The 27,114-nt window shown below is 44.5% G+C and overlaps 1 protein-coding gene across 5 annotated transcripts in view; it reads right to left on the reverse strand.

Moving 5' to 3' along the window:
- Positions 1 to 9,776: 9,776 nt before the first annotated feature.
- FBXL18 (F-box and leucine rich repeat protein 18) overlaps positions 9,777 to 27,114 on the reverse strand; it is a 30,130-nt gene continuing 12,792 nt past the window's right edge. Inside the window, exons 5-6 of one of the 5 annotated variants that reach the window (XR_006175127.2) lie at positions 16,032 to 16,447; positions 9,777 to 11,080 (exon numbers count right to left, since the gene is read on the reverse strand). Coding sequence is in view for 3 of the 5 variants with exons in the window: in XM_042853119.2 (XP_042709053.2) it covers positions 16,291 to 16,447 (157 nt within the window). In the remaining 2 variants the exon portion in view is untranslated. The other 4 variants (XM_065558996.1, XM_042853119.2, XR_006175128.2 and 1 more) reach the window with 4 other exon arrangements.

Below are 27,114 nucleotides of genomic sequence, written 5' to 3' on the forward strand. Positions count from 1 at the left end.
CACATGTTTAAATCTCAACAGGAACAGCCGTCCTGCCAAGGAAAACTGACCTACAAAAATCAAAGAGATTTTTGCTCCAAAGCACCTAAGTCACTTTTGAAAACAGGACTTAAGCTCTTAAGTCACTTGGGCCCTTTTGAAAATGTTACCCAAGATCGTAAAAGAACAAAGTCCCTGGGGGGATAGCCAAGATTCTGTGATATTTTGGAAAGAGCAATAGGGGCTTAACCAGTATCCTGGGCCATAATTTCTGCTCCTGCTGTTTGCTAGTTGGTTGCTGCCCTCCACCCCAGGGGTGGCTGCATTTCAGTGGTGTGCTATATATACACTGTGACAGGCAGTGGAAGTCTTTAGGATGGAAGGTTCCAGAGACACGTAAGCTATGGTTACAAATATTGCTAGATCTGTAGGTGTGGTTATAACATGTTGTCGATGAAATGTAGGGCTGGCGTTGAGATTTAGGGTATTACGGTTCAGGATCAGAGTTTTGGTTTTAGGGTGACGTCAAGAGCCCAGCAGCATTTCACTCCCATGATGAGCAGGCATCCGCTTTGCCAGGGAGATAAAGTGATCTCTTCTATGCTGGCGATTCAGCAGCAGCGAGTCCAAATCCCTTCCAAAGTAAAACCCCAAGAACACAGCCACAAAGAGCAGTTCCCCGTTGTGGTGTGGGAGTGAGATGCCCGAGATACCATCTAATTCCCAAGGCCCCCTCTGTGCATGCGACACCTGTCCATGCTACGTCGACTCTGCTGTGGAGAAAACGCGTGCCTTTGTGTGTGAAAACAGGGCCAAAATCGGCTTTCCTGCCAGGCCACTGCAGGGAATGGAAACCACAGCAGTGTTTCACGACCGCATTAAACTCAAATGTTCCCAGCGTCTCAGGTAGTGGAGATCCTGCCTGGCACAGTGCCACAGGGGCCAGCGCTGTCGGGGAGGCTATTTCAGCCTGAAGGGCAATTTACCAGAAATGATACAAAGGGAGAATATACCGCAGGGCTATTAACATTCCTTCCGACAATGGAGATCCTGAGCCTTTACAAATCAAAGAGGCAATATTTTGCTTTTCCTTCTCTCTTTCCTTTTTCCTATAAAATTAAAAAGCTTTCAGCTATCTCCTCCCTGGCCAGGAGGGTGGTTTCATTTAGACTCTCCCACCCCTCCCGCCACCATCCAGGGTGCTGTGGTGCAACTCAGCTGGTGGGTGGGATGAATAAAGATAGATGTATAGCCTCATTCTATCCTAAAATTACCCCTGTTCTTTCCTAAACCGGCCCAGCTTCCCCATCCTGAAGTGGCCCATCAGGATAAACTTCTATTTCCAGTGCTTAATTTTTGCCCCGGCCCCATTAGGGTTGGCACTTCGTAGCCCTGGCACCTCTGGGCTTACGGCCAGCAGCTGCAGCTCTCCGGCCGCCCAGCCCTACAGGCAGCGCCGCCGCCAGCAGCAGCGCAGAAGTAAGGGCGGTGATACACCCTCCTGTGCCACCCTTACTTCTGTGCTGCTGGCCGGGGCTCCATCTTCAGAATTCAAAATTAAGCACTGCCTATTCTGATCCATATGAACCAGGCAATCTCTCAGTGTCTAGCTAATTAGGTTCTAGCTAGATTCCAGGGTGGTTATGCCAGGCCTTATTCCTTACAAAAAGAGGGCACGGTGACCATTTACTGTAATAATACTGTGTTCTTACGGCTATTTTAGGGATATATGAAGCTAAAGCGTGGCCTTTTGGCAGTGAAGACTGATCCTTCGTTCACGATGGATACACGAGGCTAAAACCAAAACACACTGTGCTTATAATCACAGATGCCCTTTGAAGCTCTTTGCTTCCAAGTATTATTTCCATTTTACAGATGAGCCAACAGAGGTGACTTACCTAAGATCACCAAGCAGGTCATGGGCAGAGCTCAGAAGAAAACCCAGATCTCCTGCCACCCAGCCCTGTGCCTTATCCCCTAGGCCACATTATCGAGGCCTTAACTGGTTTGGGGTGAATGGTAGTCCTTGGTTTTCTTATGGCTACGCCCAACTGATGAAACGACTTCAGTTACCAGAGAGAAGGGCTTTCTCTTCAGCTGAGTGGAAGCAGAGATGGCTCCAGGGTGGCATGTACGCATGCTGAAGGGTAGGCCTGAGCGAGTGTGTGGTGTGATGGAAGATCAGGCTGCAGCAGCATCACACATGCTAGGGCATTATGGCACCTGCCACTTCTGAATGTGTATTTTGAAAATATCTGTGATGATGTGGAAGGTCACGTCTTTGCCCCTGAGCACTGCGTCACCTCCCATTTGCTGCGACCTGCTGCCTGTGGTTACGCAGCACATCATGTTGCAGCAGAGGCGAGAAAGTGACCTCGACTCTTATGGACACGATGGGCCAAATCTATCCCTGCTGTCTCCTGTACATTCCAGCACAGAATCTCCCATCCCTTAACTGAGGCACAGGGCCCCGCGAGAGGCCCAGACACAAAGCTGGAGCTATGCCAGAGTCCAAGCCATCGCCCTCTTCCAATACCATCCTTACTCCTTGAAACACAGTTTCAGACATTTAGCCGGCTTACAATACTTCAAAACAGTCCCCTGATTTCCAATTCACGGAGTGCCAGCACTACATACCCTAGGACGCCTGGCACCACACAGCTCACTTTAAAATCCTCAAAAAACCCTTTTTTTTTTTTTTTTTGGTTTAAAAAAAAAGGGGGGGGGGCCATAAAATATCTTATATTTATACTTCAAAACAGCTTATTTGTGTAATTGCCAAAAAAAAATGGTACAATGACTAATTAGCGAGCTCCTGCTTCGTACCCTGTAAACAAATGTATTTGTAACCAATTTGCAAGCACTTTGCATAAGGAGCCCAGAACACTCGTGCCTGTTTGATGCATTTTGACATTAATTTGATAACAGTGGCTTAACAAGGAATCCAGGCTCCCTGGCTATAAATATGCCGCTTTTCCGTTTCCTTTTATCTGCACAGTGAAATAATGTTGTTTTTCCCCCTGCTGCAATAACAACCATCCAGCCCTTTCATGAATGCCCTTTATGTCCTTTAGCATTTTCGAGGTATTTGTTCTGCAGACAGCAAAAGGCTCTTTTTTTTGAAAAAAAATTTTTTTTTTAATTCTTATATATTTGGGGGAAAGTGGTGCTGGTTCTGTGATAATGGGGCTTCTGGGAAGTGCTGCTGAAAGCCTTGTTTGTTCAAAGGGAATACGTCTCCATCCATCAATAAGTTCTGTGCTTGCGCTATCAATCTCATCTTCCTATCCCCCGTCTTCAGGGCATTGGCCTGCCTTCCTCACTTGAGGCTTTACCAGGAAGCAAACAAAACAGGAATTGGAGGCCATTGGAACAAGAAAACCAGCATGAATGGTAGGGAATGATGATCAGATGGAAATATCTGCGTGTCAGAGCACTTTGCACCTGGCCTTTGATCTCAGTCACTAGTGTCCTTGGAGGCTAGGGCCTGAATCCATCCAATGGATGCATAGGAAAAGCCAAAAGGATATGGCATGAAGATAGCCAAGTACAGCACTGCAGGCAGATAGTCAACATCTCCGGTAGGATCTTCATCCTTCAGCCAAAGGTGGGGGAGCGGATGTGTGGTAGGAGATCCTGGGTGGGTGGGGACGGGACTACTGAGAGCAAGGTTGCTGTCCCTCTAATTCTACTGCTAAAACCCCTTTCACACTTCGGCCACTGCTTGTGCCAACCACTGCAACCACCATCTGCTGCTCCTCTCTGGCCTCCCCTGTTCATCCTCTTCCAACCTACCTAAACTGCAGTCTCCCCCTCCTGATGCTGGGAGCACATCACTTTCTTCTTCAGAGCCCTTCCCAGGCCTCCCCTCTCGCTCAGTATCCAAGTCAGGCTCTGCAGGGCTCTGTGTTGTCTATATCTCTGCTCCCAATTCGTCCTACTTCCTCCCAGCCAGCTCCTCCCATGTCTCCTGCCCGCCTGACCACTTTGCATCCTTTTCCAATGCTATTCTTTGTACTATCTTATGCTGCCTGTTACACAGCAAACTCGATGTTAATCTGCATAAAACCACCATAGCACCTCAAGATCCTAACCAGGATCTCCTCTTCCGATGCTAACACATATGCATAGTAGGAGACAGTCCCTCCTTCAAAGAACTTACAATCTAAATACACAAGACAGGCAAAGAGTGGCAGAAAGGCAGCATCAATGTTGATAAATGCAAAGTAATGTACATTGGAAAACATAATCCCAACTATACACATAAAATGATGGGGTCTAAATTAGCTGTTACCACTCAAGAGAGAAATCTTGGAGTCATTGTGGATAGCTCTCTGAAAACATCCACTCAATGTGCAGCGGCAGTCAAAAAAGCGAACAGAATGTTGGGCATGATGAAGAAAGGGATAGATAATAAGACAGAAAATATCATATTGCCTCTATATAAATCCATGGTACACCCACATCTTGAATACTGTGTGCAGATGTGGTCGCCCCATCTCAAAAAAAGATATATTGGACTTGGAAAAGGTTCAGAAAAGGGCAACAAAAATGATTAGGAGTATGGAATGGCTGCAGTATGAGGAGAGATTAATAAGAATGGGACTTTTCAGCTTGGAAGAGAGACGACTAAGGGGGGATATGATAAAATCATGACTAGTGTGGAGAAAGTAAATAAGGAAGTGTTATTTACTCCTTCTCATAACACAAGAACTAGGGGCCACCATATGAAATTAATAGGCAGCAGGTTTAAAACAGACAAAAGGAAGTATTTTTTCACACAACACAACACACAGTCAACCTGTGGAACTCCTTGCCAGAGGATGTTGTGAAGGCGAAGACTATAACAGGGTTCAAAAAAGAACTAGATAAATTCATGGAGGATAGGTCCATCAATTGGGTAGGGATGGTGTCCCTAGCCTCTATTTGCCAGAAGCTGGGAATGGGCAACGGGATGGATCACTTGATGATTACCTGTTCTGTTCATTCCCTCTGGGGCACCCGGCATCAGCCACTGTTGGAAGACAGGATACTGGGCTAGATGAACCTTTGGTCTGACCCCATATGGCCATTATGTTCATTAGCCCCATTTTACAGATGCAGAACAGAGGCAGACAGAGATTGACACGTGCACATGTGTTTGGCTAACCTGTTCGTAAAAACCTCCAATGCCAGGGATTCCACAACCTCCCCAGGTAATCTGTTCCGGTGTTCAACTATCCTTAGAGCTAGAATTCTTTTTCCTAATATATAATCTAAAGCTCCCTTGCTGCAAACTAAGCTAATTATTTCTTATCCTGCCCTCAGTGGACACGGAGAACAATTGATCACTGTCCTCTTTATAACAACCTTTTACATATTTGAAGACTTGCAGCCCCCTGAGCTTCTCTTCAGTAGACTAAAGGTGCTCAATATTTTTCAGCCTTTCCTCCTAGATCATGTTTTAATTCATTCAGTCTGGGATCCACTCTAACCCCCAGATCCTTGTCTGTAGCACTGCTGCCTAACCAGTTATTCCCCAATTTGTATTTGTACATTTGATTTTTTTCCCATCTTTATTGAGTTTCATCTTGTTGATTTCAGACCAATTCTCCAATTTACTAAGAGCAGGTTCCCCATTTAAACATCTTGGACCAAATTCAGCCCTGGTGTAACTCCACGGACTGCATTGACCTCCATCTAGGGCAGGGAGTCCCAAACCTTTTGCCAGCACCAGCCAATTTTAATGAAGTATTTCCTGCTGGGACTCCAGATAGCACAGAGTATGCCATTTAGAAGAGCTAAATGGAACCCTCTGCACTGTGTAACCTCATACACATGGGGCATGCGAGGTCATACGGTGCAGAGGACCCCCATGTTGTAGAGCAAAATGTCATCGTCCCTGCATTGTGACCTCACACACATTGTACATGCAAGGTCTTGGTGTGTGGAGCAAAATGGTGTCCTCCACACACTAGGGATTGCCATGACCCCATGTGCTGGTGGTGCAACCCCATTTGGGATTGTTACCCACAGTTTGGGAACCATTGATCAATGGCATATGGGCGCTTTCAGCCAAAGAATCCGGTCTTAGAAATTCACTGTCCTTGAGGGTCCACCAGAGCCCATTTCCTCCAGCCTTCAAGACAGGATGCAAGACATTTGTTTCAGTAGCTCTACATTCTAGTTTTGTTGCCTCCTTAATTTTCTGTTTGAAAACCTGTTTTGAATCTGCCATGGTGGGTAACCATTGCTACACAAATTGAAACAACAACAGGAAGTTAACACACGCAGTCTACAGGACCCATTCCCTGTACCAATGCAAGCCCCATAGACTCATTGCACTTTAGAAATAGCAGGTCTGTTCCTCAGAGTGTATGACAACACGAGAAGCCAATTCAACAGGATGGAGACTGGGAGCAGATTGCACAGAAGGCAGAGACTTCGATCATCTCCTCCGTCTTCTCACCCATGCGGGATTGTTCCCTACCTTGCACAGCCATTGATAAGAAGCTGAGTTTCTTTGTGCACAGCCCACGCTGCTTTCATTGCCAGGTGATTTATTTTAGATAGTTAGATTCATTATCTTGTCTGCAGATACTTTTCTGAATGTTCAGGTCTCCTTCCAAACAAAGCTCTGAAAGTAAACATTTGTGCAGGCCCGTTCCTTGCTCCTGACACCCTGACTTTCCCTTGGCCTGAGAATGCCGGCCCTAATCTATCATCTTGCTCGGGACAGTGCCTGTTTCTGAGCCAGCCAATAGTCCCAGTCCAGTGAGACCCATTAAACAAGATAGACCTCCACATCTGGAGCTGTTTACCGGTCACACAAAGGAGTAATTATAAAGAAAAGTGGAGGGGTGGAGCATGCGGACAGGCTGCTGTTAATCTGCGTGTGTGGAGGCACATCAGCTCAGATAAAAAAAATAATTAAGGTGAGCCCCTGCCCGGCAGGCGTAACAACTTTTCCTGTCTGGAAATTTTATGAAAGAGGCACAACCATCTTCTCCCACTCCACCTTGCAACATACCAACCTGTCCTCCTGCTACTTCATCTGGAGAGCGATGAGAGATCTTGGGGCCTTCGCTCAGAGTAGCTGTACCTAGAGACTCTCACATTCCTTCTCTATCACTCCCAAAGGGAGCTTTCTTTGATAAGCTTCTTAGGGCAGATAGGTGGGCAGTGAACCAGTTACATTATGATCTTTACCTAGTGCTGGAATCTAGCTCCGAGTTCACCTTTTCCTGTCAGTTTGACCTCCCGGCCTTCACTTGGAATCAGACTCAAGTGGTGAATCGGTAGCCTTCCTGAATATTTTTTATTCCATGTCCTAAACAGTTGGATGACTGATGGGAGCTGTTCTACAACGACCATGTTCCCCTCTTCTCCAAAAGTAGCTGCAGAGCCCCTTTATCTCCCTTACCCAAGTCATGGGACTGTTAAGAGACTTAGTAGCACAGAAGTGGCTGGACAGAGTAGAACGATAGTCAAAGGTTAGAACAGTTCTGCTCCCAGGTGGGCCTCTCTCATGCTAGGAAAGTACTTAATTTCTGTGCATGTTTCTCTATCTGGAAAATGGGAGTGCCACCCCATCTTGGTAAGGTGCTCCTAGATAGTCTGCTGAAAGGCACTAGTACCAGTACAAAATTGGAAGGCTAGTTGTCTCTAGGCATATGTTTCCTTTCCATTTCATCCTAGTGGGACTCCCCCTCATCTGCCAATACATCTGATGCTAAAGTTGCAGGCTAAAATGTTTCAGTCATTTTTCCCCCAATTCCTCCTCTCAGATTATTAATGCTGAAACAATGCGGCAAACCTCAGCAATAACGCTTGGCATTCTGTAATAGACTCAGACAGCACATTCCTTCCTCAGCCTACTCCTCTCTTATCTCCTTTCCTCTCCCCGAAAAGCACATTTAGATAAGTTATTGGAATGATAAAACAAAACCATAACTTAAGCATTTGTGAGTGAAATGTAGAGGAGGCTCCTCACGGGTTGCACCTTAGGTCAAACCTGCCAAAACAGCAAAGGAAAAGATACGCTCTAGTTCAAGCAAGTTATTTTGGGGAAGTTCCATGGCCTGTGTTACGCAGGAGGTCAGGCTAAATTAACACATGTTCCTTTTGTCCTTATCAGAGGGCTAGCCGTGTTAGGCTGGATCTGTTAGTCTTAAATATGCCACAGGACTCTCTGTTCCTTTTGTCCTTAATCTATGAAAAAGGTCACAAACCATGAGCCACTTTCAGGAGACTTGCCTGTGTCACTCCCTAGTGCTGTTCCACCAGATGCAAGATGCTCAACGTTCTATGAGCTTGTTTACAAACAAATTTACATCGGTTTAGTTAAACTGGTGAAATAGCAGTTTTAAAACAAGTTTAGCTTGCCCCAGAACATTTAAACTCAAGTAAGCCAGATACAGTTCTGCTCCCAGCTGGGCCTCTCTCGTGCTAGGCAAGTCACTTAATTTCTGTGCATTTAAGTTCAATGACTTAAGCATGTGCAAACATGCAGCTACATCATTTCAGTAGTTTAAAATCACACCTTTAATGAAACAGGCACAACTCTGATTGTGGACCAGGCCTCAGACATCTGCTTTAGCAAACTTCATAGCCGTTGATCATTACTGGAGAAACAATGGCGGAAGCTGTAGTATAGATAGGATGCAAGAATCTTTACAACCCTGGTTACAGCTTGTATGTTGTTCTACTGAAGACAGATAGAGGCTGCCACCACTCCAGCTGTTACCATGTATGAGGAGGACTTGGTACAGTACTCCCAAAAATACCCTTCCGTCCGGCTTAGACAGTTGATGGCACATACACCGTCAACAACCGACACAGGCTCCTCATGAAACCAGACATCAGGATTCTATCTGATGTGGCAAAGAAGAGGTTATGGACCCAGAGGTGCTGATACAGGTTAATCCTCATCCAGTTGGGAGGTCACAGAAAAAGGTTTGATTAGTCGTGATTCAGACAGTTGATTATGTTTAACGCTTTCACCATTTCATTGTATTTCCTGGTTTTATTTATTAACTTCTAGATTCCCTTCTCTCAGGTTAAATGAGTCTCTGAAATAAGGATGCTGTAATTTCACTCAACTACACAAACTGACTCCTAATACCCCCTGGGTCACATTTTGCTGCAGTCAGATTGGTCAGCTCCTTCCTGTACTGGTAACAAGTACATAGGTCTGAAAGTACACATTATTTAGCTTGGCCAGGGCATGGGGACCAGGTGGCTGCAATGCATTACTTAATCTACCTACCCACCTTGAGAACTTGGGCTCAAATTTAGAATAGGCAAAGTTCATATGCAAGTTACAGTCTCAGCTTGGTGCTAGACAGACAAGGGGGAGGATTTTCAGGACTGGGCATGTGAAGTCACCATTGTTCTGCCTGCAATAGTGCATACACCAGTTGGCAGTTACAAGTTTAACTGGTCATTTTGTGCACAAAGTTACTGTGATTAGGTGCATTTTTGCATCGGTAATTCTGAAAATCCAGGCTTGTGCTATAAAAGTCTAAAAGTCTGGGAGTCAGGACCTGTCTCCATTAAATACATAACTGAGCCCTTAACTGCAAACAGTAGGGGTGTTCCAAGTCAAAACTGAAGTGGGTTAGCAGAGCTGTGTCCGAAAGCTTAGAACATTCCTACCCACAACATGCTTGGCTGTAGCCAGTACCAATACGGTCCTAAACATACCCATATAGCTTCTGTTTAACTTTAAACACAAAAGTGGGCCTCTTAGCAACATGTTTCTTCCCCCCCCCCCCCCCTCGTTGTTGTTGAAGACAATAAAAAGGCAGGAGGCAATGAACTGGACCTGTTTTAAAATCAGTTTCACTCTTTATTTGAAATCTTTTACATGCCACAAATGTACATGAAAAATTGCACATTGAGAATGTGGTTCACTATTATGAACAAAGAGCGAGCTGTAAATACAAGTGTAAAACAAGTGCACAGATGGAGCTGTTAAAACTGAGGAGTTTGTCAGTCATTTGCAAACAGGCTGCTTGGGTTCCTGGTGTCATTTAGCACATCACAGGCTAAATCTTGATTTTGGAAGCTACCTCCTCTAGCTTTCATGTTTCGGTGTAACATACGTCTTCACTCCCATTGTAACACAGTTCTCTTACAGCAAGCTGAAACAACGGTTTCAGTAACAGTTATACCAAAAAAGTGGGTGTTACTTAGAGACCAATTGCTCAAATGTCTTTTTTTTTTTTTAAATTCAACATTTTGACAACAAAGTTTCACCCTCTGTTTATATAGGAGTGAATATAGGAGATTCTCAACAGAATAGGGACTTTACACGGACATTTTTCAAAGAAAATTCTGACAAAAAAACATTTCCCTAGCAGCCTTGGGCAGAGTTGCAGCTTCCACTTCAAAGGAGAAACTTCAAAAACAAATTCGATGTCCTAATGGTTTTGTGCTACATTACTTAATTGTCATCCAGCTAATTAGCAATGCCTGATTTCACATTCTCAGTACGCAGAAGTTGTTCACATAAGAGGGGCTACTTACGACAAAATAAATAAATAAAACAAGGCACCAGGCATCCAGACTCCTGTGACAGTAACATAAAATGCTACACTTGAGCATTTACAAAGCTAAAATAAAAAACATTTAGTAATTAAACCTAAATTGATCGGCCTTCTTTCAGATCTAGGAGTTTTGAATTTCCAATGGGGGGTGGGGGGAGGGATGTATGTATGTGTATATATATACAGTGCTAGTATGATGTAGATCTTTTACAATTCTAATTATTTCCCTATCACCAAGTAAGATCAGGATCAATAGATGGTACAAACTGACCCCTCTCCCCAAGCGTCAGGAGGAAATAAAAGAGCGAGGGAGAAGGAGAAGTGAGAGTGTCAGAGGTCAATGCCACTGAAAACAATAGATATCGATGTCTCCATTCATTTCAAAACAGCAGAAAGGTCAATGTCTCCCTTGCTTCATGTTTTATGGCTGAGATCCTGCTGCTAACAGCAACCATGTTAATAGCCAGGCATCATCCATCCTTTTATCATTACTTCTAACCAGGTTAGCCATTTTGAAAATTCAAAGGAAGCTGGAAAGCAGCCGCCGAGGGAGGGAGAAGAGGGGAGCTGGCCTGGAAATTAATGGAAGAGATGTTTTTCATTAGTGTTAGAGACTGCATCTCCCCCTACCTGGGCTCTGCTTCCTTCTGGTTTGTCCCTCGCTGCCCCCGAAAAAATGAAAAGGGCCTGAGGCAACGTCCCTTCGCTATTAATCATTATTCCCTCTACAACATCCCAATCGGTTTCTATGGAAATGATTCTCCTGCTAGAGAGCCTTGGCTGCCTATGCATCTAATCGAACAGGGAGGCAGCCTACGGACCCTGCAATGGAGAGAGAGATTTTCTTCTGCAATAGCCAAGTCATGTTCACGTTGCTCCTTTTCCAGACTTATTCTCCTCCTGGTAGGAGTGTGAAAGACTTTGGCTGGACACAGCATCAGCCAGGATCAGCACTGGATTTAGTCTCCCATGAGCAGATCAAATAAGCTACCGCACCACCTGGAGTATTCACTTTTTGCTAAATTAAGTATCAGGATTTTGTTTCTGAAGTTACGAGACCCCCACTGCAAAAGGTGAAAGGCTGGACCTACAAGGTGCTGAGCACCCGCAATTCTCACTGGGATAAACAAGAGTTGAGGGCTCTTGGCAAGCCCTATAGTAGCACTCATCTGCAAGACTTTCATCCCTTCCTCTCAATACGAGGAGAGCAATGGAGAAGTCCTTTAGCCCACAGTCACCGGCAGTCATGGGGCAGCCCGTTGCCAGCAGCAGGGTAAGTCCCAGTAACAGTCAGCTAAGGAAGGTGACCGCCGCCTATGGGAGTGTTAGTAGTATATGGTTCATGTGGCCTTTCACAGGGAATAGAAATGCTCAACAGCAGTTTCCATTGTTGGGAAGCTCCCCAGTGCCCTGTTTATTCTGTGTTTTTAACTCTGTCACCTGAGACAATCAGGATATTGATATTGGGATTGCAGCTGGCAGCACCTGGACTCTACTCCACCTTGGGCCACGTTAGGAAACTCAAGACAGCTGCTCTAATTCATCCCATTTTCCCCTCCTCCTAAATTAGCACTGTCCTCGGTTGTTTGTCCTCCAAGACGGACAACACTTTAGAGCTTTACAATAGCCTAATGTGACCTGGGAGCCAGATGGGGGACTTGAGGCACAGAGAGGTTGAACAACTTGCCCAAGATCACACAATGAGCAAGTGGCAGAGAGGAGACTGAAAACCAGCTCCCAGTTTGATGCTCCAGCCAACAGATCAAGCTGTCTCCATTCTCTTTAAACTCTTTTCTTACCGCTGAAGTGCCACACCGCAGGGTGACAGGTTAGCATCACTCCCAGCACTCGGGAAACCTGATGACGTGATATATTGTTGCTGTACCATGAGTGGGTGGGAGGGTTTTAAACAAGGTGCCAAAAGAGAACCCAAACAGAGCTTTGCCAAAAGGCAGAGGAAGAAACTAACAGGATTACATTCCCTTTAAGGTGCCTTTTTTCGACTAATTTGATCCAGTCAGCTTCTCCTTATCAAAAGCTAAAACCACTTTAAAAAAAGCCTAGAACCCACCAAGCAGCAGGAATGGAAAGCCATTTTGTTACACATGTTTTGGCATCAATGATCTTGTGACTGTAACTTTTAATTTAACTTTAGCATCCGATCCAGTTAGCGTCAAAATGCATCCATCCAAACACTTGCAAAGAACGGGAGTTTGTGGCCTACCCAATGGTTTGCTAGCAATAGAGCCCACTGCCAGAGGAACGGTCAGAGTTCTGATCTAATAACTGGTGCTCCTTCACTGTCCGGCAGGGACCGGGAGCACCGCAGAAGCAGCCCCTGTGGGAAGGGCACCTGATGCGGTTCAGGGTGCTCAAGAGAACGGGGTGAGTCAGACAATCGTCTCATCCACAGATGGCAGGGAGGGATTTTTGGAGTGGAGGGGATGGAGAGTAAACAAAAAAGGGCATTTTGTGTCAAAGAAAAACTAGGAACAAGAACAACGACAAAAAGTCCTCCCCAAAAACTGCACATGGAACCTTAATGCTGACTATGCTTTGAATCCCATATACTTCTCTGCTCAGAACATATGGTACTATGTTTAATAGCCCAGCACTGCCAATTGGGGACTATTAGGGTGGGTTCTTTTCCCAGTATAAACGTTGCAGAATATAAATTGTAATTAACACCGATGCCAAAATAGCACTTAGAGAAAATAAGCACATTATTAACATCTGGTGACTCCTGCCTGGAGTGCAGAAGCAGCGGAAATTCTCACTCACAGTCAGGAGGCTCTGTAGCAGGGATGCAGAGCATGGTCCCACCGTTTGGGGGTGAGGATTCTTTTCGGTCCCTTTAGCATAACCTGAGGTGCGACTGGCTGGCCTTTCCTAGCCCTTATTCTGAACGTTGCGGTTCATATTGAGATCACAGACCTGCTCACGTGAATACAGATGTCTAAGCATCATGCCACGGGCAATACAATAATGGTCGTATACATACTTGATAAAGGGATCCACTCCCATTTTACCTAGAGGTAGGAAAGAATCTCTTTACAAAGGAACTGACCTTCATGAAGCATATTTTATCACACCAACACAGTTTTTAAAAGAAAGGACTAGGAAAAGCATGGACCTATTAGAACATACCTTTTTGAACAATAGAGCCAGATTTGAATCTATTTTTTCTGCCTATTCAGCAGATATCACAGAAATCAGATCCTTCCAGCAGGAAGAAAATGGGAGCTGGAAGTTTCCTCGTAACTAGAATCCATTGAGCCATCTCTTAACGGTGCCCCATTACTTGTTAGAAAGAGAAATCCCTGCTCAAGTGCAAAAGGGTTCTTACCTATAGCATTCAGGCACCACACTATGCACTACTTGAGGCCACTGTTTATTGGCTAGGATAGTTCCCATAATGGACTGAATATCAGAGATCTGTCTCCAGACCTGTACCCACTCACCTTTCCCTCTGGCTCCACACTGAAGTTGCTAGGGGTTCAGGAGGAAAAGAAATGCAGCTTTAGTGATGCTTCAATATCTCCTCATTACCTAACCCCAATAATCTGTGTTGGAGAAGGGATCTACTCAGCAACTGCCCAGAGCGGTCTCACCTGGACAAAGCAGTAATTTATTTTCCTGCCCCCCCAAAAAGTACATCTGCTTTGTGAGGGAGAAAGGAGCCCAGCCTGACAAAGAAGGGGGCTCAACCAAGCCACAGATACAAGAAGAGGTTAGAAGAGAGAGACAGGATTCTGGAGACAACTAGATAGAAAACAGTGGTAGGACCCTAGCGAAGGGGTAACAGCTACCTACCTACCCATGCTTAACAGAACTCCCCCCCACACACACACACACACGTCAGGGATATTTTGGAAACCTAGTTTAGTTCTGGAGCACCTCATCCAGTGGCCCAGCGGTGAGGGGCTCTGGCTAAAGCTGCGGAAATGCTACAGGGCACCTGCTTCACGCAAAAGCATAAAATCCATCTGCTTATTTATTTAATAGCTACAAGACTAGCAGCTCGCACTCCCACACCCTTGCTAGCCAATCTGTCCTGTGGGAAGGGAAAGGGAAAGAGAGCTTCGATCTGGAAGTCCCACTCAGTAAAGGGGCTGCTGAAAAGAGTGTACAGAAAGAGAAGGCAAAAGTTAACTACTTGATGCTCTTAAAGGTAAGGGTGAGCTCTAAAGCAAAGAGGAGTACAAATGTGCTCCGATGGGTTAATTGGGTAATATGCAGCCTCACTCTTAATAAATGGTGAATGCTGAGAAAGTATCAATGAGCACACATATAGTTAGGTCCTCTTTGTACACATATGGGTTGCATCAGGCTGGCCCATGATTTAACGTGTAGGACAGGATAAACAAGTCTGGAAATTTTTAAGCAGTGGGAACAAGACTAGAGAAAAGTGTCTGAAGCCTGCGTAAAGATCTATTCTGCTATCCAATCCACCCTTTGAAACCATGATGTTTTTGACACCGTTCCCAGTAGCCACTGCTTATGAAACTATGGCACTGCTCTGTAGGAAACACTGACTAGCCGATTCTGTGACGTCACCCATGGACGTGCTGAGTTCCCAAGCAGTGATGTCATAGCACAGCTGTTTGCCATACCACTGGATTGAAAGTGTTCAAACTCAAATGGATAACCTCTAAGGAAAAGATTAGCCCCATATTTTACCATGGAATATTCCACTTCAAGGGAAATCCTACCACCACCTAGAACATTTGTACTAAATACGCGCACTTTGGCTTTTGGCACAGCGATTTGACCCTTTAGAAAGTGCTACATCAATAAGGCACTCTGAAAAGTGATCCAGCCCACTACAAATTCCTAAGGACACTCAGTAGAGCAGGCAAGGCTAATGAAGTTACACTTTGAAAATACTCCATACAATCTCTGAAATCATGCTCATGCACATGATTTGGGGATAGAGCTGGTCCATTAGGCTCCCACCTACACTGCCATTGGCCCAGTGTTCTGACATGTTGATTTATTTATTATTTTTAGGGTAGATGGGACTCAGGTTGGCGATTTGGTAACATGGAGTTTGTGAAATCTAAAGAGGAAACTCGAGACACAAATGAGGAATTCTTCCCCACAAGCCAAACGGCCCAAACATTAACAGCAAGGCGAATGTAGCAACGGGCTTGAAAGGTTAACAATCATGATTTGCTACGTGGGGGCAAAAAAACCAAAAAAACCTGAGGTACTTCTCTCAAAAGAGAATACCCTTAAATATTTCTCATCACACGTGCGTAACTATGTACACACATTTATAATAAGAGGTATGATACATTTCATTCGAGCAATGAACCTTTGTGCCCATTGTAACAGAGGGACATTAACTCACCCAGAATCAGGCTTCCTACTTTGCCATTAACAACAGACTCAAGCAAAGAATGATCACTGAGGAAACAACAGCGCATACCACCAAAGTACACAGGAACCCTACAGAAATAGATCAGGCAACAAGGGGCGAAGGGTAAGAATGGGAGCATTCTTTAAGTTAGTTTCTCTTACCTTTAACTAATAGAACGTAAAAGAGGAATTCATTATTAACCACAAGGAAATCTCCATATGGTTCCAAAAGGCTTTGATATTGTATTTTTATGTGCAAGGTCGGTGTTTGTCGAGGCTCTTCTGCTTTTCAATTGCACTGATTTAAAGTGATCGTACAGCATCCCATAAGGCGGCCAGAAGCTCAAGAAGGGGGATTCCAGGCCAATAAGAAGCTGTTTCACACGTTCATCCCAACTGTTCTACATGTGCTATGGCACAATCACCACCACAGGTTTGGAGGTTCCTCAGCCACTCTGCTTTTAAACAAGGTAATTTCATCCAAGTGCATCATGGGGACATCTCTGATGACCTCCGTCAAGTCCTCATGTAGTAGAGGGAAAATGACGACATTTAATGCAGGGCGGTCTGCCTGGAAACTAAATCAGATACAAGTTATTAGCCAAGGAGAAATGCTAGTTCTGCGACAAGGGAAAAAACTTGCATGGGTAGAGTAGGAGGCAGCAGAAGGGGAAGGAGAGTCTTGCTGAGACAGGAAATCAAGTTCTCCCACCTGTGTGGGACTTTATTACCTTGCAGTGGGTCCATGTGGCTAATTTAGGAGGAGTCTGAAAGGAGTCCTGATCCAATCCCAAAATGGAGATTGGGAAGCACAACATGGAGATCTTACAAGAGGAGGAAGGGATCCTTAGAACTTTGCATGAGACTTTCCTTAGCTGGGTAAGATGCTGGTGGGTAGCAATTTAAACTCTCACTAACAACAGCAGGTTTTACAGCTTGCAAAATTAGGACTAAATTGTCTGGGATTTGCCCTAGGATTGGGCCTGGGATTATCACTGAAGGGTCAATTGTACAGCCTAGGGAGGATAAACGCTGCAGTTAGAGAAAAAGGAAAGCTCTACCACTGCAGATACTAAATGTTTATGAGTGTTAGAATAATACACTGGCAACAGTGTCATTTTTAATAAAAGCCACCTAACAGCCTGTGACAGGTGCACACAGTTCCAGGTTTGAGTAAACCCAAAAGCAAACAGCCATATTTGTCACTAGAATTTTGGCTTACTACATTTTTTTTTTAAATCTATTAGCCCTTTACCTCCACTCCCTTCTACACCAAGCTTTTTAGCCCCAGCCCCTTCTGCTAATTTTTTTGCCACTTCGTTCAGCAGACATTGAGCATCACAGACCTTTCGACAGAGAGCAGACTGATGTGACAACAGGAGAGACAGGAGCAGCAGGGTTGTAATTACGGAGCAGGAGAAGAAAACAGCAGAAGTTAAATCCATATGCAATATTTTTGAAATGAAAGCCGGCACAGATAGCAAGTACGGTGCATGACAGCAAATCAGAGAAGTCACAGAAGAACACATTTGGGGGGGGGGGGGGGGGGAGGGAGGAGGGGTGGACGGACTACAGGGTAAGAGAAGACCATCAGAATGAGGACAGGTAAGTATTGATTGGCTGACTGGGCAGAGCCATGTCTACATTACTGTTATTAGAATAGTTATGCAACTATATTTAAACACATGGGTTGTTGCTAGCAGGGTTATAGCAATCTCCCTGAGCAGTGTGTCCAGAGTTTATTCCTTAACTGTTCTAGGGTAGACTGGATCCATGTTAGAACATAAACCCACTAAGGCAGAGCCTAGTTTGACATTCACCCTGTGAATCATGTGTCTGAACTGTAGTAGTGTCCACTATAGCCCAAGATTCTTGTCTACCCATGTGTCTGTACAATTCTGAGCACACCCATCACACTAAAATAATTATCCATATTGTGGTGTTACAGGGCTGTAGAGTGACCGTAAGTTCAGGTGCTAGAATCCCATACGAAACTTCAGAGTAATTATTGCTGATTAAAGATTAATGCTGGCAGACAGATCATACTGCAGTTCGATCCACGAGAGGCTCGCATTTCTCTCTGGGTGATGGATCGAAGAAGCACCTCCCACAAACATATTTGTGCTTCCTTCCATGCCAACCCTTATGCACAGAAACTTCTCCCGAAACAGATCCATAAACCTGTCACTCTTGCCGCCAATTCCCATCTCAAGACCTATTTCTGCAGCAATGCTTGTAAGAAATTAGCCAACAAATAATGGCTAGGCCAAAGGCAATTGGATAAAGTTGGTATTTATGTGATTTCAACACTAGGATGTAGCAAACATATTGGATATTCTCTCCCCCACCCCCAGCTCTTCATACGTTACTCATTTAAGGGCCACAATCCTGCTGAAGAAGGAACCATATTAATAATCCCCACCCCAAGTTCACTGGGGTCCACCCACCCACGCAGATCTCTTTTTAGGACTGGTGCCTTAGATTGTAAGCTCCTCATGGCAAAGAAAACTCTCTCCTATTTCTGTGTTTGTACGGCATTCCAGCATAGCAAAGCCCCAATCTTAATTGAGGTCTCTGGATGCTACCGTAACACCACACAAACGACAAACAGAATTTATACATAATTTAAAAAGTGGGACTCTAACCAAGTTTACACATAATTTGCCTCAGAGTACTGGAAAAATACACATTAAATATGCCTTCCAAGAAGCTGGAATTATGTAAATATTTTTGAAGAGCTTTGAACATGATCTGCAGGAAAAAAAAAAAAAAAAAGCAGCCAAAATATGCCTTTGAATTTTGTGAGTTGTATTTTTTTAAAACTGGAAACTGTATGTTGCTCTGAAACTTGTAAATTGCATACCACAGCAAGTTTATGCCTGCAAATTCTTTCCATGTTCGATTTGCGCAACTGAAAATGAAAATGAAACGCACATGGTTTACCATTATTCTCAGCTGTGTGTGCGTGCAAAGCCGGTGCTTTAGCTGCACATTTCAAAACAACTTTTAACGAGCTGCTGTCATAATGCTAAAATGGGATTAGCATTTCCCCAAAGCAGACACCTCTGCAGAAGCTGTGTGCATGTTCCTTCCGTCCTCTGCCGCAAGGCAATTCCATTCTTCATACACCTGGCCAGGTGGGCTAGATTAAGTGAACAGCACTTAGTACTAGCACTAAAAGACCCCAGGCATGGGGTGGAGATGGGGAGAAGGGGAAGACATTGAGTTAACGAGTTGCAGCATAGCTGCTGTAATCTTCTTGAAGATTCTTCCCTCATTCCACACCTGGATGGATTTCAAACTGGATCTATCTCTGAAAGTCTATGGTGTGTTTAGTGAAAACCTGTCGGATGGAGGGGGATGTGGAGCTGGGGAGACAAAAGAGTTGCAGCTCCAGACTTGAATCCCTGTTCTATTCCAAGGAAAACAAGCCAAAAATTGTGACTGTTGCTTGCTTTCTCCTACAAATCAATCTCCAAACTAGACTCCTCGTGATTAATTACATGGAAGTAAGTTTTCTAAGCAATTGACTAGCTGGCTCTTCAGTATTTATCCTTTAAGGGGGGGAGGGGGCAATCTCTGGGATAACAAAGAAAAGGACAAGCTTTCCATAGCAGCCTCTGATCCAGTATACTTAGCCTCAAACCAACAAGACCCCAGTGGCTCTTTATGCAAAAGCAGATTTCTGAAGAGTATGTATTTGGATGTGAACATCTGCAATTGGCTATAGTCATCCTTGGAGCTCGAAAATGGACACATCGATTGTGATGCAGGGCACACCTAAAATTCATTCTGGCATTAACAAAAGCAAGACCTTGCCTTCCTATCCCGTCCTTTAATTACACCTAATGTATTGCACAAGGCTGTTAGCCAAAAAGGGTTAATGGAGCTTTGTTGCCTGCCCCAAAATTATGGAGGCCTGGGCACAGTACGAGTATTTTCAAAGGAACAGTCTGGTAAATAACCTACACTACAATCTCAATTATTTCCAACTGGCACGGCAGGATCCAATATGTAGGTCATGGACAAAGTCAAAAAGGAAGGAAAAGTTGAAAGCAAATCTGTAGTTCAATCAGATTTCCTTGATTTTTTCCAGGACAAAAGAGTCACTAGACTGAATTCATTATCTCATGGCAAATACCCATATATGTGCTGTCAGATGTACTTTTAAAGTGGAAACAGAATGAGCCCCTTAAACTCCACCTACTAAAGTTGCATAGAAAAGGCAGCCGAGAACAAGCAAAGTTTAGCAAAGATTATGCAACACTAGGGCACAGATTATTAATACCTCAATTTAGTTATTTGTATTACAGTAGCTCCCAGAGACTGTCATTAGGAAAAAGGCCCCAATGCGGTAGGCACTATACCAACTTATTTTCTCTTGGTTATAAGGAGGGGCTTTGAAGGGACTTGGTGACATCTTGCATTGAAACAAATCTCCCATTCTCCCTGCTCCCCCCGAGACCTCCAGAGGAATATAACAAAGGTTCTGTATGTTACACATCATCTGAATTTGGCACATCACTTCACACATGCCAGTAAGTAGGTGTAAGGGCAGCTAAGCTGGTATAACTTACACAATGAGGGGACGGAGGAGAGGTGTGTAGCAGGAAAAGCAACTAAAGGAGGACGACTCTAGCTCTTGATCCATGAATCCACAAATTCAGGACCTGGGCTAGGAGGACAAAGACACCAAATTTAGATCCACGGGGGAGAGGGGAGAAGAGGATACCATCTAGGAGTTTTGGGACCCTACATGGAGAATAGGGAGGAAGAAATATTGGTAGGGAGCCAGGAGTGCCATGATTTGTGGGGAGCAGGGTACCCTTTGGTTGAACTGGATCCAGTCGCCATTTAGAATTAATCCACTATTCCAGTGATTCTCAAACTTTTTTACTGGTGACCCCTTTCACATAGCAAGCCTCTGAGTGCGACCCCCCCCCCACTATCAATTAAAAATGCTTTTTTATATATTTAACACCATTATAAATGCTGGAGGCAAAGTGGACTTTGTGGTGGAGGCTGACAGCTCGCGAACCCCCCCCCCCCATGTAAAAACCTCACAACCCCCTGAGGGGTCCCGACCCCCAGTTTGAGAACCCCTGCACTATTCTTCCAATCCTACCATGCTCCGGCTTACTTCCTGCCAGCCTCTCGGTGTGTAAATTACACAGTCTTAGACTCCTTTACATCCACTTACCATTTTGTAACAGCACTTACACATCACTCCTAACTTTGGAGCATTACTTCAGGAAGCAGCTAATTAGCCAGGAAAGGCTACTCAGTACAACTCAAATTTTGCCCTATTTCTGGTCATATCAATTTGTTTCAGCCACACGCGTGATTGTGTGCACGCTGTTTCGCCTTAAGCCAGAAACTCCAGCAGTTTTGTTTTCACTGGAAGAGACATTTGTGATTTAAATGTAGGGCTGAAGCCTATAAGCGATGCCAGGGCTTGAAATTCCCTTCCCTGAAGCGCGGCGTGGCAGAAGCTACAAAGAGCACGTGAGCAGCAGGGCACACAGTGTGCACAGTTCATAGTGGATTAATTTAGTATAAAAAAAGATTGTGAGCCAGAGTGGCAGACAGGTCATCTTAAGTGGCATGACCTATGTGCACTTTTCTCCTGCTTCCAATCACTCCAAGCATCCATGCCACTAGGTTCTGCTGCTTGGGTCATTTCCCGCACATTACACTGCCACTAGGAAATTTCAACCGTCATACCCTGTTATGACAATCTCCCAAACAAACATGCACGCACACACCTCCCTACCCCAATAACTTCTATAGGGCTAATTTCCATCTGTGCCAGAGCTCTGGCTCCCTGGAATGTGCTGGTATAATTATCCCCAAGGTGCCTTCTTTCATGAGGCAGAGAGCTCCATTTACATCTACCTGTCCTTCACGGAGTCTCCCAAGAGGGGAACAAAGCTGGTTTGTAGCCACTATAAAGTGGGCCAATTCCCCTGTGCCATTCTTGCTGTGGACCCCTTTGGAATATCAATGATTAGCAGACTCCAGCTCAGAACCCCAGAGCAGGAGTTGCCGTCAAGAGCTTCGCAGGAAAGCGAGATCCTTGGGTTCATTAAAATAGCCTCAATTTGTTCATATTCAGCAAAACCAGCTACATTTACAGTACAGCTCTGTTTTGAAAGCGCTTTTCGGTAGCAGGGTCTCTTCATCCCCACATCTGCTATGACCGAGCTGTCCCCAATGGCATCCAAAGGAACCCCATCATTTCCCTCATTTTAAGGCTCTTAATTACAGCCTCCAAACTCTGACCAATGGGTGCGGACAGGACTATTTGGAAGCCAGTCAAGTAATGACAAGCCAGATTATCCTGCTGCTTGTCCCTAGGTTTCAGTGACACAATGTCATTTCCCAGCAGGGAAAGGATAGTGTTGTGGGTAGGAAATACGAACAGGGAGTGAGATCTGTCACACACACTGTGTGAGTGTGGGCAAATTACTTCATCTCTCCGTGCCTCAGTTTCTCCATCTGTAAAATGGGGATGATACATCACTAACTCCATATGGGTGCTGTGAGGCTTAACAATAGAGTGCTTTGAGATTTTGGGGTACTGAAGAAGTGGAAGTTATGATGCCCCCTGAGCTGCAGACCAAGCAGTCAAACACGAGAGGGCAGTTGGAGATTAAGAGACGAGACCCAAAGGAAAGCTGCCAGAGCACCCAGCACAAGTGCTAGAGCAACACTCTGCCAGAAACCAGCTGAAACACATTGGGAAGTTTTTTCTTAACATCTTCTGCAGATTAAGATGTTATTGCAATAGCTGCTCAAGTGAGTGCATTTTCTACTTTGGAAACACATTAAAGCTACATTTCTGTTCATACCCACGTTCATGTATGCAAAAAGGCACCAGGGCAGAGATTCCACTAGGACTGCATAGCCAGGAGAAAGTAAGAGACCATGCTGCATAGGACACGGGGCTATAGATCTATTTGAGGAGGACTGTGTCCAGATCATGCAATCCTCTAACACTTCCTCAACTGCGTACCCGCCACAGCAGGCATACAAGTAATTAGGAGGAGTGGTGCAGGCTAACAACAGGAATGCAGCCAGAAAGGGGATAGATGGGTGGCCCCAACAAGAAAATATTAAAATCCCATCAGGGATGCACCTACAAATCAGATCAGCTTGCCCATAGAGAGGTATCCGTAACTGGCCCATGTCGAAGCTAGGCAGTACTAACGATGGTTGCAATACCATACCCAGAATACAGTCAAATTCCACCAAGCACTCCAATGGGTAATGTAAGGGGACATGGATGCAGTTTATTATTAATTCAGTCTGAGACAGGATGATTCAGGGGTTTCTAAGAGCAGGAAACAAACAGATAATGAAAGCTGGACCAAGATTCGAATGATTCACTATACCAGTCTAGCGATACATTAAGCCTTCTTGCAATCAGAGGCAGGGACTGAGTCCACAATATGCTTAAGCTAGTGAAGTGGGTTTGGCAGCTAATGTGCCAACACTGGGTTCACAAAGAACAGCAGTGTACTAGGAGGTCGTTTTTCAAGGTCAGAAAGAAGTGTAGAGAAGAGAAGGCAAAGACGCAGCTTTAAATCTAGCATAAGCCATAGGCAGCAATACCCACTCTTTGCAACGTCAAGGTGGGCAGCGTAGAAGAGCATGGTGGAGAACTTTGCAGAATTCACAAAGAAGATTTGTAATTTTGCACTAGCTTCTCACCCTCACTGGGTTTTTCCCCCTGAGCTTTAGCTCTGCAAGTCAGTAACATCCATAGGGGCCACTGAGTTTGAACCAGAATCTGAACTGAGCATCATGCGGAATAAGAATCCAGTGGGTCAAAAAAGTGCCTTCACTAGGAAGAGGTTGACCAATTGGAGGGACTTTCAGAGAAGAACAGCTACAATGATTAATGGGGTGACTTCTGAGGAAAGGGAGAATTAAATAGGCACAGCTAGACTAAATGACAACTAAGGAGAGTCAGGGGGGCGGGGAATTGGATAAACATTTTAAGGGTGTCACCATCACCATAGGAGAAAGTATTTAGGAGGATCCAAGAGTTTAGGGTTAGAAAAGGATGAAAGTGAGCAGAGGAAGACTTAGGCTAAATAGTAGGAAAATTTCCTAGCAGGGAGGTCTAATTAGACTGTGGAATAGCCACGCCAGGGAAGTGGTAGGACTCCTATTGCCGAAGTCAATTCAAACTAGACACAGCACTCCATTTACAATGCTGGGAAGAACCCTACACTGGCAGGGGATTGGAAAAGGTGACTTGGTACTTCTTTTCCTCCTCTCTCCCCAGTTTCCAGTTCCAAGGATTCACAAGAGGGGCTGGGAACAGTGGCGGCTAGAGGAATAGAATTGTGGAGTCAGTCACTTTGCAGCACTGGAGTAATACTAAACACAACATTTTAAAGGCACAAAGCACTGCATAAACAATCTTCAACAGCTCTATGGAGACAGGTAACCAATACGGATGGGAAAACAGAGGCAGAGAGGCTGACTTGTCCAAGGCCATACAGCAAGACAGTTATATAGCCAGGACTGAAAAACAGGAGCGTCTGGCTCCCAACCCTGCATCAGTCCCCTGGATCACCTTGTAACTAATGCTCCTAGAGTAGCCGGTCACTCCCTTGTTAGCCAGCAGACTTCAATAGTAGCAGCAAGTATAGGGTACTACAATAACGCATTCTTGAGACAAATAACTGTACCAAGCAGTGCAATCACCACCCTTCATCACATACCTCCTCAAAACACTGCAGTTAGTTTGAAACCACAAGCTGTCCAGCTCTGAGCTGACATCTCAGTCCTAACTGTGATCCCATGACTATAAATATCATAACTCCAACGTATTCCTTGATGGTTTCGCTTTATATTCCAAAAATCCTCAATGATAAAGGCCTTTTTATCGCTGAGCTATAGTTGCATTTCCATTCTATTTCTATGGTGTCTTGTCAGGGACTTTTCAGAGATTTCCATGATTTACTATTGAAATGTGGCTAAAAATTGCTGCAGTGATAGGTGCTATAGGTCTAATATTCTAAAGATTGAGTATTACCAGTTGCAAATGATTAAAAATAAACTGGGAGGGGAAAAAAAGTCCCTGGAGCCAGTAAGACATTTGCCAAACATTTCATACCACATCTCTTTCTGCAGTCCGTTCTTTTGCTGGTAAACTCTGCAGGAAAAGGAACTTCTCTTCGGCATTTGTGAAATACCATGCCCGCTAATGGTGCCATGTAGAAGTACTATGCAAAAGGGATTTGAATTCCAGCCTTTTCTGCAAGATTTCTGGGGTGAAGAAATACATGGCCCGCAACACACACAGAGTCAACATTGGTGGTAGATCTACTATATACCACAGCTCTATCTAGTGGAGATTTATGAGAACTACAATTCAAAAATCTACTCTGGGAAAACAGCTTGGAGAAAGTAATGTCCTAACACCATAGAAGTGTCTGGCTGGAATAGGGTTTGACACACTGGCTAGGTACAACTATTTTTAAAATCTACAGCAAGAGTTGGTAAAACAAATCCCAGAAGGAAGCATTTAATTTTGCCTCCTGAGGAAACTTTCTTGCTCCACAGAATTGGTCAGACTGGAATCTAAAACTGTCATGCTCCATATTCATGAAACATAATATTTACGGTACAGTTCAAGAATTAACACGTGGAGTAGTGTTAATGGAACGCCTACTTAAGTAAATTTAACACCCATCTGGACTGAAATATTTCAGAAGTGTATTTCTGGTAGTGGTAATGTGCAAATCTAAAAAGGAAACAGCAGTATTCTCATTCGCTCCATTTTTAGCTAGGTACTCAGATGGTCCCCATCACCAAAGAATCTGGGTCCCCCACAATCTTTTTATATATTTATTCTCACAACTTTCCATGAGGTAAGGCAAAGCCACTATCCCGATTTCACAGATGGGGAACAGAGACACAGATATACTAAGTTTGAGTATTACCAGTTGCTGGGGGAGGGATAGCTTAGTGGTTTGAGCATTGGCCTGCTAAACCCAGCGTTGTGAGTTCAATCTTGAGGGAGCCATTTAGGGATCTGGGGCAAAAATCTGTCTGGGGATTGGTCTTGCTTTGAGCAGGGGGTTGGACTAGATGACCTCCTGAGGTCCCTTCCAACCCTGATATTCTATGACTAACAGATTTAAGTGATTTGTCCAAGGACACATTGGAAGTTTGTGGCAGCACAGGGAACCAAATTTGGGTTTCCCAAGTCCCAGATTAATGCTCTAATTCCTTACTTTCCCAAGAGGGACTCATGTGTGCTTGGGCAACATGAAAAGTGAATGATAGAACACCCCTCCCCTCCCCCCTAAATGCCAAGAAACCTATTTGCATACAGTGAAGTAATTAGTCTCCTCTGCAGTTCAGGGAACGTGGCCTTGTCATCCTGTTTGCTGAACTATCAGGGGAGGGCTCCATATCAGTTCTACAATCTCTACTGTGTGCCAGTGCAGTGGACACAAAATTATATCAGAGGCATCTGGAGGAAAAGGTGACCACCACAGCCAACATATGTATAGCAAACAGGCGAGGGAAGCTAGAACCAGATACCACAAACATACCAACGTTTAAAAGCTCACAAATATGCATCTACATTAGAGACTGAAATAAACTACACGCACAGAGACCATTAATACTCAGCTACCAACTGGGACAACTATATTTCTGAAGCTGGCTACAAGCCAACCTTTACACAAAGCCTTCCAGTTATAAAGTTGTCAAGAGTCAGGACGCAATATATTCCACAGCCATGAAAGGCACCCCCTACCACAGAGCTGTGCTTCAAAATTGAAGTTTTGTTTAAAATAAAAATGGTTTCTACCCCTTATGATGGGAAGAAAACCTTGAAAACATAAAGCAAGAGTAAACTCAGGCAGCGACCTCTTCTTGACTCTGTAGACAGCCTAACGCAATAGCTCTGAGAGGTGCGAACTGCCCAAATCATCTTATGACTGACAATAATTTAAGTTTCAACATTGTTCGCTATTTCACTGATCATTATAGCATAAGCATCCAATTACTGGAATACCTCTTACTTCTCAGCTAATGACAAAAAACCCAACTGCCAGGAAACCCAGCTTCACCCCTGCAACTTTTATGTTACAACTGTGCTGTTCATATGAACGCCTCTAGCGCATCAAAGATGTTGGGACATAAAATAGAATTTAATACCGATGCATGCAGAGAGGGTACTGCACTGATTTAAATGTGAAAATTCATTTGTTAAAAG

This window comes from Chrysemys picta, chromosome 10, assembly GCF_011386835.1.
Source record: "Chrysemys picta bellii isolate R12L10 chromosome 10, ASM1138683v2, whole genome shotgun sequence".
Classification (NCBI taxonomy): Eukaryota; Metazoa; Chordata; order Testudines; family Emydidae; genus Chrysemys; species Chrysemys picta.